At 41.2% G+C, this 13595-nt stretch overlaps 1 protein-coding gene across 3 annotated transcripts in view; it reads right to left on the bottom strand.

Annotated features, from left to right (window-relative positions):
- LOC137322543 (protein unc-13 homolog B-like) overlaps window positions 1-13595 on the bottom strand; it is a 554720-nt gene that overhangs the window by 135479 nt on the left and 405646 nt on the right. For all 3 annotated transcript variants that reach the window (XM_067985478.1, XM_067985470.1, XM_067985475.1), the window contains one exon: window positions 6744-6913. In XM_067985478.1, the coding sequence (XP_067841579.1) occupies window positions 6744-6913 (170 nt within the window). The remainder of the gene's footprint in view (window positions 1-6743; window positions 6914-13595) is intronic.

The following is a 13595-nucleotide window of genomic DNA, read 5'->3' as shown; positions in this document are numbered from 1 at the left end:
TTAGGTTAGGAGACCAAAACTGTACACAGTTCATCCCTTTTATAACTGGTTTTAGTCAAGAATGTATCTCCTGTCTACTGTGACAGAAAAATTCAGTTGGACTACCTGATTATCTGCATATACTAACCCTTCTCAACTTCACCTACCCATGATACCTGTGTTAACCATTTTCTGCTTATGTCTCTAAAACCTACAAAGATGCCTATCACAATAACTTACACTTTGAACCACTTTTCTGAGATGGTTAGCAGCAGACAGGTTTTCATTTCCTTTAAGATTTACAAGTAAAATGATGCTCCTTTATCCATCTGCCCTAAAAATAATTTCTATTAAAGGCGGCAAACGAAGCAGAACAGTCACTTTCGATTACTACTTTTCAGTTTCACTCTTCAGTACCACTTTTTCACAACATGTCTTATTGCTGCATTTCATAAGACTCTAAATCAATTATTTTTGATAGAAAACTGTCAAGGGGATTCATTTTACATCTTATATAGGATTCAGCACACAGCCATGTATTTAACATTAATCGTTTATCAGTTCCAGCACAACAAGGAAAAAGGCTTCTAAATTTTAACCTGACACCTGCATGGCATTTCTATGGAATTACTGCTTAGAAAAATAATTAAGCATGTGGAACATCAGAGATATAAACCCACATTCTGCGATGCAATGGATGGCATATTGTGGTTTCAAGAAAGTGCAACTCCAAAGCGTTGCACTATTGCACTGGCTCTGCTACACATATTTTTCAGTAACCATATTTCATCAGAATTGTTATCTGTTTGCTTTATCTGGATCCGAGATGGAAATAACTATTAGAATTATATGACAATTCTGTAGGGTAAAGTAATGATCTCATTTAGACACATCATCACAATATCACCTAGTGACACATCAGATTCTCTGATTGGCTAATAATGCACTAATGTAAAACTAAGCTTGTATAGCTAATTAAATTGGAGACTCTTATCTTGTGCAATCATTGACTGGTAGTTCCAGAGTGAAATATACTGATAAAATAAAAATGAAACCAATGAACAAATAGACATTTCTATCACTCGAGTCATTAATAATAGCGGTTGGATAGTTTATGAACATAATTTCCCCTTCCCTAGTCACTCTCCATTAGTTCACACACAAGAGTGAACCTCCGTACAAGTACTGGTGTTACCACTTGACACAAAACATGCTACTTCTGCATAAAAACTATTTCAAGTAATAATAATGCTTCAAAAATGATGCAAGTGGATTGCGTGTTTTGACATGTTTTTGTAGAGACACTGGATGCTAAATTAAACCTACTCTGTGCATATTTAAAGTACGTTTACATAAAAAATGAGATAAAATAGAGGGATAATTTGTTAGGAACAAGGCTCAATTAAACAGGACACAAAAATGAGGGGGATAGGGAACTTGCAGACTGACATTCTATAAGGTTTGGATTCTTTACATAAATTATTTCATTGCATTCTGGAAGCACACTGGAACAGACATAATTTAATACTTACAAAAGTACCGAGAATACTAGTATCCACAGTGCAGTTAGAACATATTTATTTTCTTCGAGAACCTGGATTGGTGCAAGCCCAGTCATATGGGATCAAGTTATTTTCTCTCTCAAAGCAATTAATATCATTGTTATACTTACCTGGCCTGCAAATACGAAGTGCATTAAATAATATCGCATTCATGCCACCCAGGCTACACTGGTCATACACAACTGTGTACTACAGTTTGCTTTAACGCTCGGAACACTGGTGTTCCTGCAAAGGCATAGGCATGCTGTGTCACATACGTGTTTATGTATATAAGGTGGTGCTGCATGTTTTGCAGGAACCCTGTGGATATGGCCCATATAACCTGGCTGCACAGGTTTTAACTACCGGCACACTTTTTCCTGCTTGAGGAATGAGACATCTGTCAAGAGGTAGGTGCCAAGAGGCAGCTCCAATGCGCACCATGACATCTTACACTTCTAGCAATGGTATTCTTAAGCTATCTGAAGCAGCTGGGATAGCAGCACGAGAGACTTTCCTGGATATTTTTGCTTCTGCTCCTGGAGGAAGAACACCTTTTCCTGCGGTCACCAATTACGCTATTTACAGACTATTTTGTGTCCTGAATGAGAATCTTTGTTAATCTTCCCTTGTGCACGCACACGCATGTGGAAGAACTACACACTAAAAAGAGAATTAGTATCTTTAGTATTAGTATTTGAAATTATCATGAGCATGTACTATAACAGTGAAGTTTGCAACCAAACAAGGGAATTCATGGAGCACCGCAGATTTCAACAAAGTTAAACAATGTTTTCATTTATCTTAGCTATTAGAATGAGAAAGAACTTGCATTTATATAGTGCCTTTCATGACCTCAGAACATCTCAAAGTGCTAACAGCCAATTAATTACTTTTGAAGTGTGGTTACTAGTGTAATCGCAGGGAAGCACAGCAACCAGAGTTACTCAGAGGAAGAGTATTACCACTGAGCCACAGCTGACAGCCGACAGCCGACGAAGCTTCAACGTGCAAAAGGTAGCAAGATATCCTCACAATCCTGAATTTTGCAGGCAATACTCATTCCAATTTTGACAACTAAGGGACTTTTCTCTTCAGGTAAAACCCACAGTAACTTCAGCAATTTTATTTAAGAGATTTCTACAAGTATATAAAAAGGAAGAGGGTAGCTAAAGTAAACATTGGTCCCTAAGAGGATGAGACTGGGGAAATAATAATAGAAAACAAGGAAACGGCAGAGGAATTGAACAGATATTTTGTATCTGTCTTCACAGTAGAAGACACTAATAATATACCAGCAATAGCAGAAAATCAAGGGGCAAAGGGGAGGGAGGAACTAAAAACAATCACTATCAGTAGAGAAAAAGTACTAGATAAACTAATGGATCTAAAGGCTGACAAGTCCCCTGGACCTGATGGCTTGCATCCGATGATCTTAAAGGAAGTGGCCACAGAGATAGTGGATGCATTGGTTGTATTCTTCCAGAATTCACTAGATTCTGGAAAGGTCCCAACGGATTGGAAAACCGCAAACGTAACACCCCTATTCAAGAAGGGAGTGAGACAGAAAGCAGGTAACTATAGACCAGTTAGCCTAACATCTGTCATTGGGAAAATGCTAGAATCCATTATTAAGGAAGTAGTAGCAGGACATTTGGAGACTCATAATACAATTAAGGAGAGTCAACATGGTTTTATGAAGGGGAAAATAGTGTCTGACAAATTTATTGGAGTTCTTTGAGGAAGTAACGGGCAGGCTGGAGAAAGGGGAACCAATGGATGCAGTATATTTGGATTTCCAAAAGGCATTCAATAAGGTGTCACATAAAAGATTACTGCACAAGATAACAGCTCATGGTGTTGGGGGTAATATACTGGCAAGGATAGAGGATTGGCTAACTAACAGAAAACAAAGAGTTGGGATAAAAGGATCATTTTCAAAATGGCAATCTGTAACTAGTGGGGTGCTGCAGGGCTCAGTGCTGGGGCCTCAACTATTTACAATATATATCAATGACTTGGATGAAGGAACAGAGTGCCTTTTGGCCAAATTTGCTGATGACACAAAGATAGGTGGAAAAGCAAGGTGAGGACACAAAGGGCCCGATATTAGGAGGGCGGCGAGTTCGCAACGGGGGGTCGACTGGACGCATGGGTAACGCGTCCAGTGAAATCGGGGTGCTCCGCACGGAATCGCAGGCTAATTGGATCCACTTACCTGTGTTTCCGGGTTTCGCGCTGGAAAGCCGCGCAGGCGCAGTATAGACTGTCAGCTGGAGGAACCCTATTTAAAAGGGCAGTCCTCCACTGACTGATGCTGCAGGAAATAGGAAAAATTACAGCATGGAGCAGCCCAGGGGGAAGGCTGCTCCCAGGTTTAATGATGCCTCACTCCAAGTATTATTGGATGGGGTGAGGTGGAGGGGGAGGACAGAGATCTTCCCCCCAGTGGGCGGGAGGAAGCGGCCTGCCTCTGCCACCAAGAAGGGCGGCTCGAGGTGGCAGAGGAGGTCACCTGCACCACCAACATATCGCGCACCTGCATACAGCTCCCTGAATGACTAGAGATAGAGCTTAAAATGGAACAGAAAAAAAAAAGAGGCTTATGACAAATGTAAGATTTATAATACAGTAGAGAACCAGATTGAATACAGAAAGCACAGAGGAGATCTAAAAAAGGAAATAAAAGGGACAGAGGGAGAGTATGAGAATAGATTAGCGGCTAACATAAAAGGGAACCCAAAAGTCTTTTATAAACATATAAATAGTAAAAAGGTAGTCAAAGGAAGGATGGGGCTGATTAGGAAAAAAACATGGGGAAACTATGAGATACAATAATCCAGGACAAAATTATATGGCACTTGGAAAAGTATGTGCTAATAAAATGAAAGTCAGCAAGGATTTGTTGAAGGAAAATCGTGTTTGACTAACTTGATTGAGTTCTTTGATGAAGTAACGGAGAGGATTGATGAAGGTAGTGCGGTTGATGTGTTTATGGATTTTCAAAAGATATTGAATAAAGTACCACATAATAGACTTGTTAGCAAAATTAAAGCCCATGGTTGTAAAGGGACAGTGGCAACATGGATATAAAATTGGCTAAGGGACAGAAAGCAGAGGGTAATGGCGAACAAGTATGCAGTGGTGTTCCTCAGGGGTCGGTATTAGGACCACTGCTCCTTTTGATATATATTGATGACCTGGACTTTGCAGATGACACGACACTCGGAAACGTAATAAACAATGTGGAGGATAGTAACAGACTTCAGGAAGACAGACAGACTGGTGAAATGGGCAGACACAAGGCAGGTGAAATTTAACGCAGAGAAGTATGAAGTGATGCATTTTGGTAGGATGAGGAGAGGCAATATAAACTAAATGGTACAATTTTAAAGGGGGTGCAGCAACAGAGAGACTTGGGGGTGCACATACACAAATCTTTGAAGGTGGCAGGACAAGTTGAGAAGACTGTTAAAAACGCATATGGGTTCATGGGCTTCATTAATAGAGGCACAGATTACAAGAGCAAGTTATGCTAAACCTTTATAAAACACTGGTTAGGCCTCAGCTGGAGTATTGTGTTCAATTCTGAGCAGCACACTTTAGGAAGGAAGTCAAGGTCTTAGAGAGAATGCAGAAAAGATTTAATAGAATGGTGCCAGGGATGAGGGACTTCAGTTATGTGGAGAGACTGGAGAAGCTCGGGTTGTTCTCCTTATAACAGAGGAGGTGAAGGGGAGATTTGATAGAGGTGTTCAAAATCATGAATGGTTTTGATAGAGTGAATAAGGAGAAATTGTTTCCAGTGGCAGAAGGGTTGGTAACCAGAGGTCACAGATTTAAGGTGAGTGGCAAAAGAACCAGGGGCGACTTGAGGAAATATTTTTTTCTTACAGCGAGTTGTTATGATCTAGAATCCACTGCCTGAAAGGGTGGTGGAAGCAGATTCAGTAGTAACTTTCAAAAGGGAATTGGATAAATACTTGAATGGAAAAAATTTACAGGGCAATGGGGAAAGAGCAGGGGAGTGGGACTAATTGGATAGCTCTTTCAAAGACTTGGCACAGGCACGAAGGACCAAATGGCTTCCTCCTGTGCTGTACCATGCTATGATACTACTGTGTTACAGCCTCTCCAAATATCCAATATCAAACAAATGTTGGGAGCACATGCAAAACATTTTCCACCAGTTGGAGGCATGTCCTCACTTTGCTCATGAAATCAAATGGGAGAGCGGCATTCTAAACAAAATTATTTTCTAACCAGACGTGTGGGACTTTAAGATATTTGTCTTAAAGACAAAATGATACATTTTGCAATTGGTCACACTTCATTAACAATCATTTTTTTTAGTTTGAGGTCATTAGATACTTCCACTTTTCCAACTAGGCCAAGCACCACCTATGCCAACAAGGGCAGGCAGGTAACCTGCTCTCTGGCCGTTGCCAATTCTTCTCTAAGCAGACATGCGACAGCGGCCTAATGACTTCCCTGACTTACGGTTGCCCTCTGAAGAGCATTGAGCTTCCACTGACTACCCCTCAATCAGTTCAGTGCCAGGGGTTTAATCTCCATTTCTCCCATTCCTACAGCATTCTTTTTTTTTTATTCGTTCATGGGATGTGGGCGTCGCTGGCGAGGCCGGCATTTATTGCCCATCCCTAATTGCCCATGAGAAGGTGGTGGTGAGCTGCCTTCTTGAACCGCTGCAGTCCGTGTGGTGACGGTTCTCCCACAGTACTGTTAGGAAGGGAGTTCCAGGATTTTGACCCAGCGACGATGAAGGAACGGCGATATATTTCCAAGTCGGGATGGTGTGTAACTTGGAGGGGAACGTGCAGGTGGTGTTGTTCCCATGTGCCTGCTGCTCTTGTCCTTCTAGGTGGTAGAGGTCGCGGGTTTGGGAGGTGCTGTTGAAGAAGCTTTGGCGAGTTGCTGCAGTGCATCCTGTGGATGGCACACACTGCAGCCACTGTGCGCCGGTGGTGAAGGGAGTGAATGTTTCCAATTCTAATTGGTACTTCATAGTGCTGCACCACCATGTCATCCTGTCCACATTGTTTCAAATATTTCTGTGTGACATCAAGCTACTGAGAGGTGGTATTGAAGTTCCCACTCCAACATTAATTATTTAGCATTTTGATGGGTGGTTGAAATGTTTGGAATTGGTTTGTGAAAATTTACCCCTTTTCACAAATTAGCCAAAACTCTTCTTTCACTTACCCAGATTATACCAGACATCCATTTCGCCACTTAGCGTCCGAACCTCAATTATAGTTTGTCCCAAGAAATCATCAGATTCCCGTTTTAGCCTCTGTTTAACACGTGACTTAATGTCATCATCCTCATCCCACACTCTTACTTTGATTCGATCGGAGGAATTGTGGCATTCACTGTGGAAAAAAAGAAAAAAAAACAGATTTACATTTGCAACCGATTTGCAGAGGGCCAAAAAGGAGGTGCAAAAGAAAAAAATCTTCTTTCTGGCTCCTCAGTCCTCAGTGGCTCAGTGAGTTTATTCAGTGAATGGATGAGTTGTCAAGCCAACAGAAATCCCAGATTCGGAGCTGAGTTAGCTGATATCAACTGGGGTACTGCTTTAATTGACCACAACTTCTTGGATAAAGGAGAAAATCAACCAGGGCTCCCAAACCCAATCGCTAACCGGATACCCCTGCTGGAAATGCATGTGGATGTCAGGTAAGGACAGAATCAGGCTTGGTTGTAATGCCCTCACTCTCATTGTCTGTGGCCATCTGGGGGAGTATAGGAAGTGCCCTAAAGAGAATAGTTGAAGGGAGAAAGCTGGTGAAAGAAAAAGACATGATCAAAACTTAAAATATCCCCTTTGTCAGACTGATAATTGATATAACATTGATGAGATGTTTAAAAAAGCTCCAAATGTGAGCTTTTAAACATGTTTAAGGACAAAATAGCTAATTTCAAAGAGCTAGCACAGGCATGATGGGCTGAATGGCCTCCTTCTGTGCTGTAAGATTCTATGATTATAGAAAGCTAAGTGAAAAGTCTTAGTCCAGTGGAACAATGACTAGTGAAGTTCCACAGAGGTCTGTTCTGAATCTCCAGAAAATATTGAGTTATCTGGCAAGATGATGAGTACAAGAAAAAACTAAAACTATTGAAAGGAATCTGGACCTATTAAGTTGATCAGCTCAAGAATGGCAGTTGGATTATGACAGTGTTGTCCAATACATTAGCCACTAACCACATGTGGATAATTGAGAATACAGATGCGGCTAATTGCATTTCTGACTAGTAAATAAAAGTGAGTAACAGACACCATCATTGGGCATGCGATCTCAACACTCATATTTGTATGGTGTATGCATGCGTGCTTTAACCTTTTTGTACATTTGTTGGTAAAATGCTAAGATGAAAAGCGAGTGTGAGTGCTTTTTGATCATTGTGGGTGCTTTACTTCCTTAGTTACTGAATGGTGGTAGAATCTATTATTAAGGATGCAGTAACAGGGCATTTGAAAATAATATGATTAGGCAGAGTCAACACTGTTTTATGAAAGAGATTTGTCAAACACGATTTCAATTCGAATTTTTTTTTTTGAGGGTGTCACTCGCAGGGTAGATAAGGGGAAACCAGTGGATGTAGTATATTTGGATTTTCAAAAGGCATTCGATAAGGTGCCACACAAGAGGTTGTTACACAAGATTAGGGCTCATGGGATTGGGGATAATATATTAGCGTGGATTGAGGATTGGTTAACGGACAGAAAACAGAGAGCAGGAATAAATGCGTCATTTTCAGGTTGGAACTAGTGGGGTGCCGCAAGGATCAGAACTTGGGCCTCAGCTGTTTACAATGTATATCAATGACTTAGAAGAAGGGACCGAGTGTAATGCATCCAAGTTTGCTGACGATACAAAGCTAGATGGGAAAATGAACTGTGAGGAGGATACAAAGAGGCTGCAAAGGGATATAGACAGGTTAAGTGAGTGGGTGAGGTGGCAGATGGAGTATAACGTGGGGAAATATGAAATTATCCACTTTGGTAGGGAGAATAGAGAAGCAGAATTTTTTTTTACAAAGTGAGAGACTAAGAAAAGTTGGTATTCAGAGGGATTTGGGTGGCCTTGTACACCAATCGCAAAGTTAACATGCAGGTACAACAAGCAATTAGGAAGACAAATGGTATGTTATCCTTTATTGCAAGGGGGTTGGAGTATAAGAGTAAGGAGGTCTTGCTGAAATGATATAGGCTCTGGTGAGATCACACGTGGAGTACTATGTACAGTTTTGGTCTCCTTATATAAGGAAGGATACACTTGCCTTAGAGTTGGTGCAATGAAGGTTCACAAGATTGATTCCTGGGATGAGAGAATTATTCTATGAGGAGAGATTGGGTAAAATGGGTCTACATTCTCTGGAGTTTAGAAGAATGAGAGGTAATCTCATTGAAACGCATAAAATTCTTGGAGGGCTTGACAGGTTGGATGCTGAGAAGATGTTTCTCCTGGCTAGAGAGTCTAAAACTAGGGGTCATTGTCTCAAGAGGTCGGCCATTTAGGATCGAGATGAGGAAAAATTTCTTCACTCAGAGTTGTGAATCTTTGGAATTCTCTACCCCAGAGGGCCGTGGATGCTCAGTCGTAGAGTATATTCAAGATTGAGATCAATAGATTTTTGGACACTAAGAGAATCAAGGGATATGGGAATAGGGCAGGAAAGTGGAGTTGAGGTAGACGATCAGCCATCATCTTACTGAATGGCAGAGCAGGCTCGAGAGGCCTAAGTTTCTTTCTCCACAGATGCTGCTTGACTTGCTGAGCTTCTCCAGCATTTTCTGTTTTTATATCTTATGTTCTTGTGTTCGTTAAGTAAATATACACATGATATACATTTACCTGTATTGTGTGGGTGTACGTAAGGCGTTTTCTACTAAAATTGGTGCATGTGGCTAAAACAGTGTTGCTGTAGCTACACCTGTGGCTAGTCAGCAATTTTCTGAAGTTCAATGTGGGGAAGTGTGAAATAATCCACTTTGGTTCCAAGAAAGACAAATCAGAATATTTTCTTAATGCAAGAGACTAGAAACCGAGGAGGAGCAAAGGGATTTGGGTGTCCAGGTACACACATTAGTAAAAGCTAGTGCACGGGTACAAAAAGTAAGCAAAAAGGCTCATGGAATGTTTGCCTTTATCTCAAGAGGGTTGGAATACAAAAAGGAGGAAGTTATGCTTCAGTTGTACAGAGCCTTGGTCAGACCCAATCTGGAGTATTGCGTTGAGTTCTGGGCACCGCACCTCAGGAAAGAAATAATGGACTTGGAGGGGTACAGCGTGGATTAAAAAAAATTATACGGAGGCTTAAAGGGTTAAATTATGAGGACAGGTTGCATAAACTTGGATTGTATTCCTTTGAGTTTCGAAGGTTGGTGGGTGATCTAATTGAAGTGTTTAAGATAATAAACGGATTTGATAGAGTATATACAGAGAACCAATTTCCTCTGGAATCCAGAACAAGGTGTCACAATCTTAAAATTAGAGCTAAGCCAGGAGTGAAATCACCTTTTCACACAAAGGGTAGTGGAAATCTGGAATTCTCTCCCCTAAAAGGCTGTCACTGCTGGGTCAATTGTAATTTTCAAGACTGAGATCGACAGATTTTTATTAGGTATGAGTATCAAGGGATGTGGATCAGAGATGAGTAAATGGAATTGAGGTACACATCAGCCATGATCTAACTGAATGGCAGAACAGGCTCGAGGGGCTGAATGGCCTACTCCTGTTCTTATGTTTTATTGGACAACACTGGATTATAATGTGAATAAATACATAGTAATGCATACTAGAAAAGATGAAATGTGCACACCACGAAGGTGTCCTATTTTGTGTAGATCAGTACTGACATGGAGCCAGATGAACTTGACCCCATGGGGAAATGATCAAGCTCTCCTCCCCTTAAGTGAACGATACCACTGGTATTCCAGCAGAATGTTGGCCTACTCAAACTGATTTTAAAAGTGAAGCAACAGGTTAAATCAAATAGAGTAAAATAAAAACAGATATTCCACATGGTGCCCACCAGTCTCAAATGGCATCCAAAGATCCAGTAAACACTACGTGTTCAAACTCAAGGATCACCTAGATGCAATGAATGACTTTAAACGTGGGCAAGCATTTGGTGAATTCTGGCCCGGTGTTCTTTCTCATAATGGAACTTCAGACGAAAAACTTTGCAAGGGCCAGCAGCAGACATACCGAACCTGCTTATATACTGGTAACCCAAATAAACAGGGTGGGTAGAAATGCAACCTAAAATATAAAAACAACACAGCGAAGAAGTGTCTATTAGTAAAGATGGAATTAGAAAAGGATTTGGATGTGATTGGATATTTTCAATGGTCAGTGTGAAGCAAGTAGTATAACTCTGGGACTTAAAACTCTAAATTATGAAAAAGACTCAAAATTTAAATTTCTTTCATGGTAGAAAATAAGGTGGAGAGGGGACATGACTAAAATTTTAATATTAAGAAAGACATGGATAAAACAGATGTTAACATATTATTTAACTTTGACTGTTAACAGAGATGTAGAGGATGCAAGTACAAAATTAAGAGGTATAAAATAAAACAAGTTCAATTCTGTGACTCTGTAAATAACATAGAACCCTAAGTCCTGGAATCATCCTGTTGCACTTCTCCAAACGTTCAAATGCATCGATGTTCTTTCCCTGAATAGTAGATATGCAGAATATAGTCTCAAGCAAGAGCAGTTTATGATATGTTGATTGTTTTTTTCTCAAAAAAATCAAGGCTAAATATGGAGAAGTAATTGGTTAGGTATTAAAAGTTGCCACAGTAAGGGTGAACATAAATAATGAAGTGCTCTACATTACAATGCTGGTACAACAGATGAGTCACCTAAGGAATACAACTGTTCAGACCTAGATTGTGTCAGCTATAAAGCTGAATTAATATCCCAGGGTTTTCAGTGGACTACCTTTGATGGTCTGAAATAATTTCAAAGACCTTTAACTTTACCTGTGTTTAGTTGCTTGGGCTTATCCACTCAAGAGGTTGAGTGTGGAGAAGAGTCAATGACAGTACATGCAATGACTATGCATTGTAAATAGGCATTATGTGCAGAATATATTTTTTCTCACTATGAAATGTAAAGGGTGAATTAAGCAGTGACAGAACATGTTGGAACACCAACATGCAGCACCTCAGGAGCAGAGGCACAGGTTTTATTCCCACTACACTGAATTCTTAATCTCAGTCACGTTGCATGGAGAAGCAACAAACAAAGGCCTGGAACATTCCCATGTTTCACGGCAGCCAGCCAAGACTAACATAGGCCTGGTGGGCCTCGGATTCCTTATGCTGATTACCCAGTGTTTCCGAATATATATGACTCAGAGCTTCAGTCATCTTAGGAGCCCTGCGTGTGAGGGGAGGGTTACCTACAGTTTTCCTAGCTGAGGTCTTTTCCACAGTCCCGGTGCACTCTCAGAACAGGTTCCAGGAATATCAATCCATGTTTCCCAGTCCTGCAGTTACGCACCTGGCCGCTGGTATCACAGCCTTATGGCTGCTATTGGACAGATTTTTAAGGAGGGGAAAAGTCATGTAATAAAAGACTGACTTTTCCTTCTGTATCTTTGGGGTGCTCCCAGGACCCACATGGATGCTTCAGTCTGTGGTGGGTCACAGCACATGCCCCACACAACCAAGCTTTTTTCTGCTTGGGCACCAAACGAGCAGAAGAGTTAACTGAAGTGGGAGGCTGGGAATGCCCCATCCTGCTTCATTAACATTCTTACATTGGGCCTGCACCTACTGTAGGTGCAGGCCCAGTTCTACCATTTTGGGTAAGCCCAGGAAATCGTAGGGCAACATTGCGAGGGCAGAGATCTGACCGAACAGGTCTCCATCTCTTTCTTCTTCACTGAGCCTGGGAACTGAGTAATCCCTAGGGGCAATGAGGATAATTTCCTCTCACGTTTTCAAGAAAGCACCTGCTGGCCACCAGATATGCCTCAAGAGTCTTCCTTTGCCTCGAAGTGCTTCAGAGTCACAACCTCAATTTGTCAGATGTGCCTCCTTATGCTGCCTCGCAACCATCTGGTTAGCCTCACCAGTCCTACTCTGCTTTGCTGTGCTTCAAAGTTCACTTTCTGATTGTGTCCCTATATCTAAATCTCCCCCACTCTTTGCCTTCTCCAATGCAGGTCCCACTTAAGGTCCAGAATGGAAAGTATGCCTGCTGAGAGCAGGCATAGGAACCTCTGGACCTAAGAAGAGCAAGCTGGGTGGAATCCGTGGGGTAGCCCAGACATGCCCTCAAACTGCTACCTAGACATGGTGGAGGGGGGGGGGGGGCGGGGAAGAGGGGTTTAGAAGCTCACTCTCCCAACCTTGGGTTGGGATTTTTAAAAAAAAACTTAAATGGGATGGAAATTCATTGGATCTAGCTTTCGCAAATTGCAAACATCCCGTCACAACAGTGTTGGAATTCCACCTCTCCCCCAGGCTTGGGCATTTTTGCACTAAACTCAGAACATCCAAGTGATTTATGACTTTGATCTCAAATCAGAGTGGAATCTATTAATATCTCCAAAGGTAACTGTGCAACTTAGTGAGAAAGCCAGTCATGTTGTTTTTATGTGACATTTTTTTCCAGACAAGAACAGCATTAAAATGAGAGTGCATGATATAACAGTGACAGTCAACATGCTGCCATGCAATGTGACAGTTATTACAAAGTGAAAATAGGCTGAATGAATCATGCAAATTAAATGCACTGTACCAAGCTATTTTTAAGTGCAAGATCATCATAACATGAACAGTCTTCTTTGTGTCAAGCTTCTAGCATCAAACTAAATAGAAGCTGACAGATAATATAGTTGCGCCCAAATAGACAGAGAACAGAAAGTGAAAGCCTAATGTGGATGATACAATTTGCAGAGTCAGAATTCAAAACCTACTTTCAAACCCACAGCAAATGTAGATGTTATCGCTGTGGTTCAGTAATATGTTCATTTGTCAGCTTTCAAAGCCTAAGGGGCTTGGTATAGCAAAAACAACATAGCCTTTAT

Source organism: Heptranchias perlo, chromosome 1, assembly GCF_035084215.1.
Source record: "Heptranchias perlo isolate sHepPer1 chromosome 1, sHepPer1.hap1, whole genome shotgun sequence".
Lineage (NCBI taxonomy): Eukaryota > Metazoa > Chordata > Chondrichthyes > Hexanchiformes > Hexanchidae > Heptranchias > Heptranchias perlo.
The sequence above is the reverse complement of the archived record's forward strand: the minus strand, read 5'-3'. Positions and strand labels throughout refer to the sequence as shown.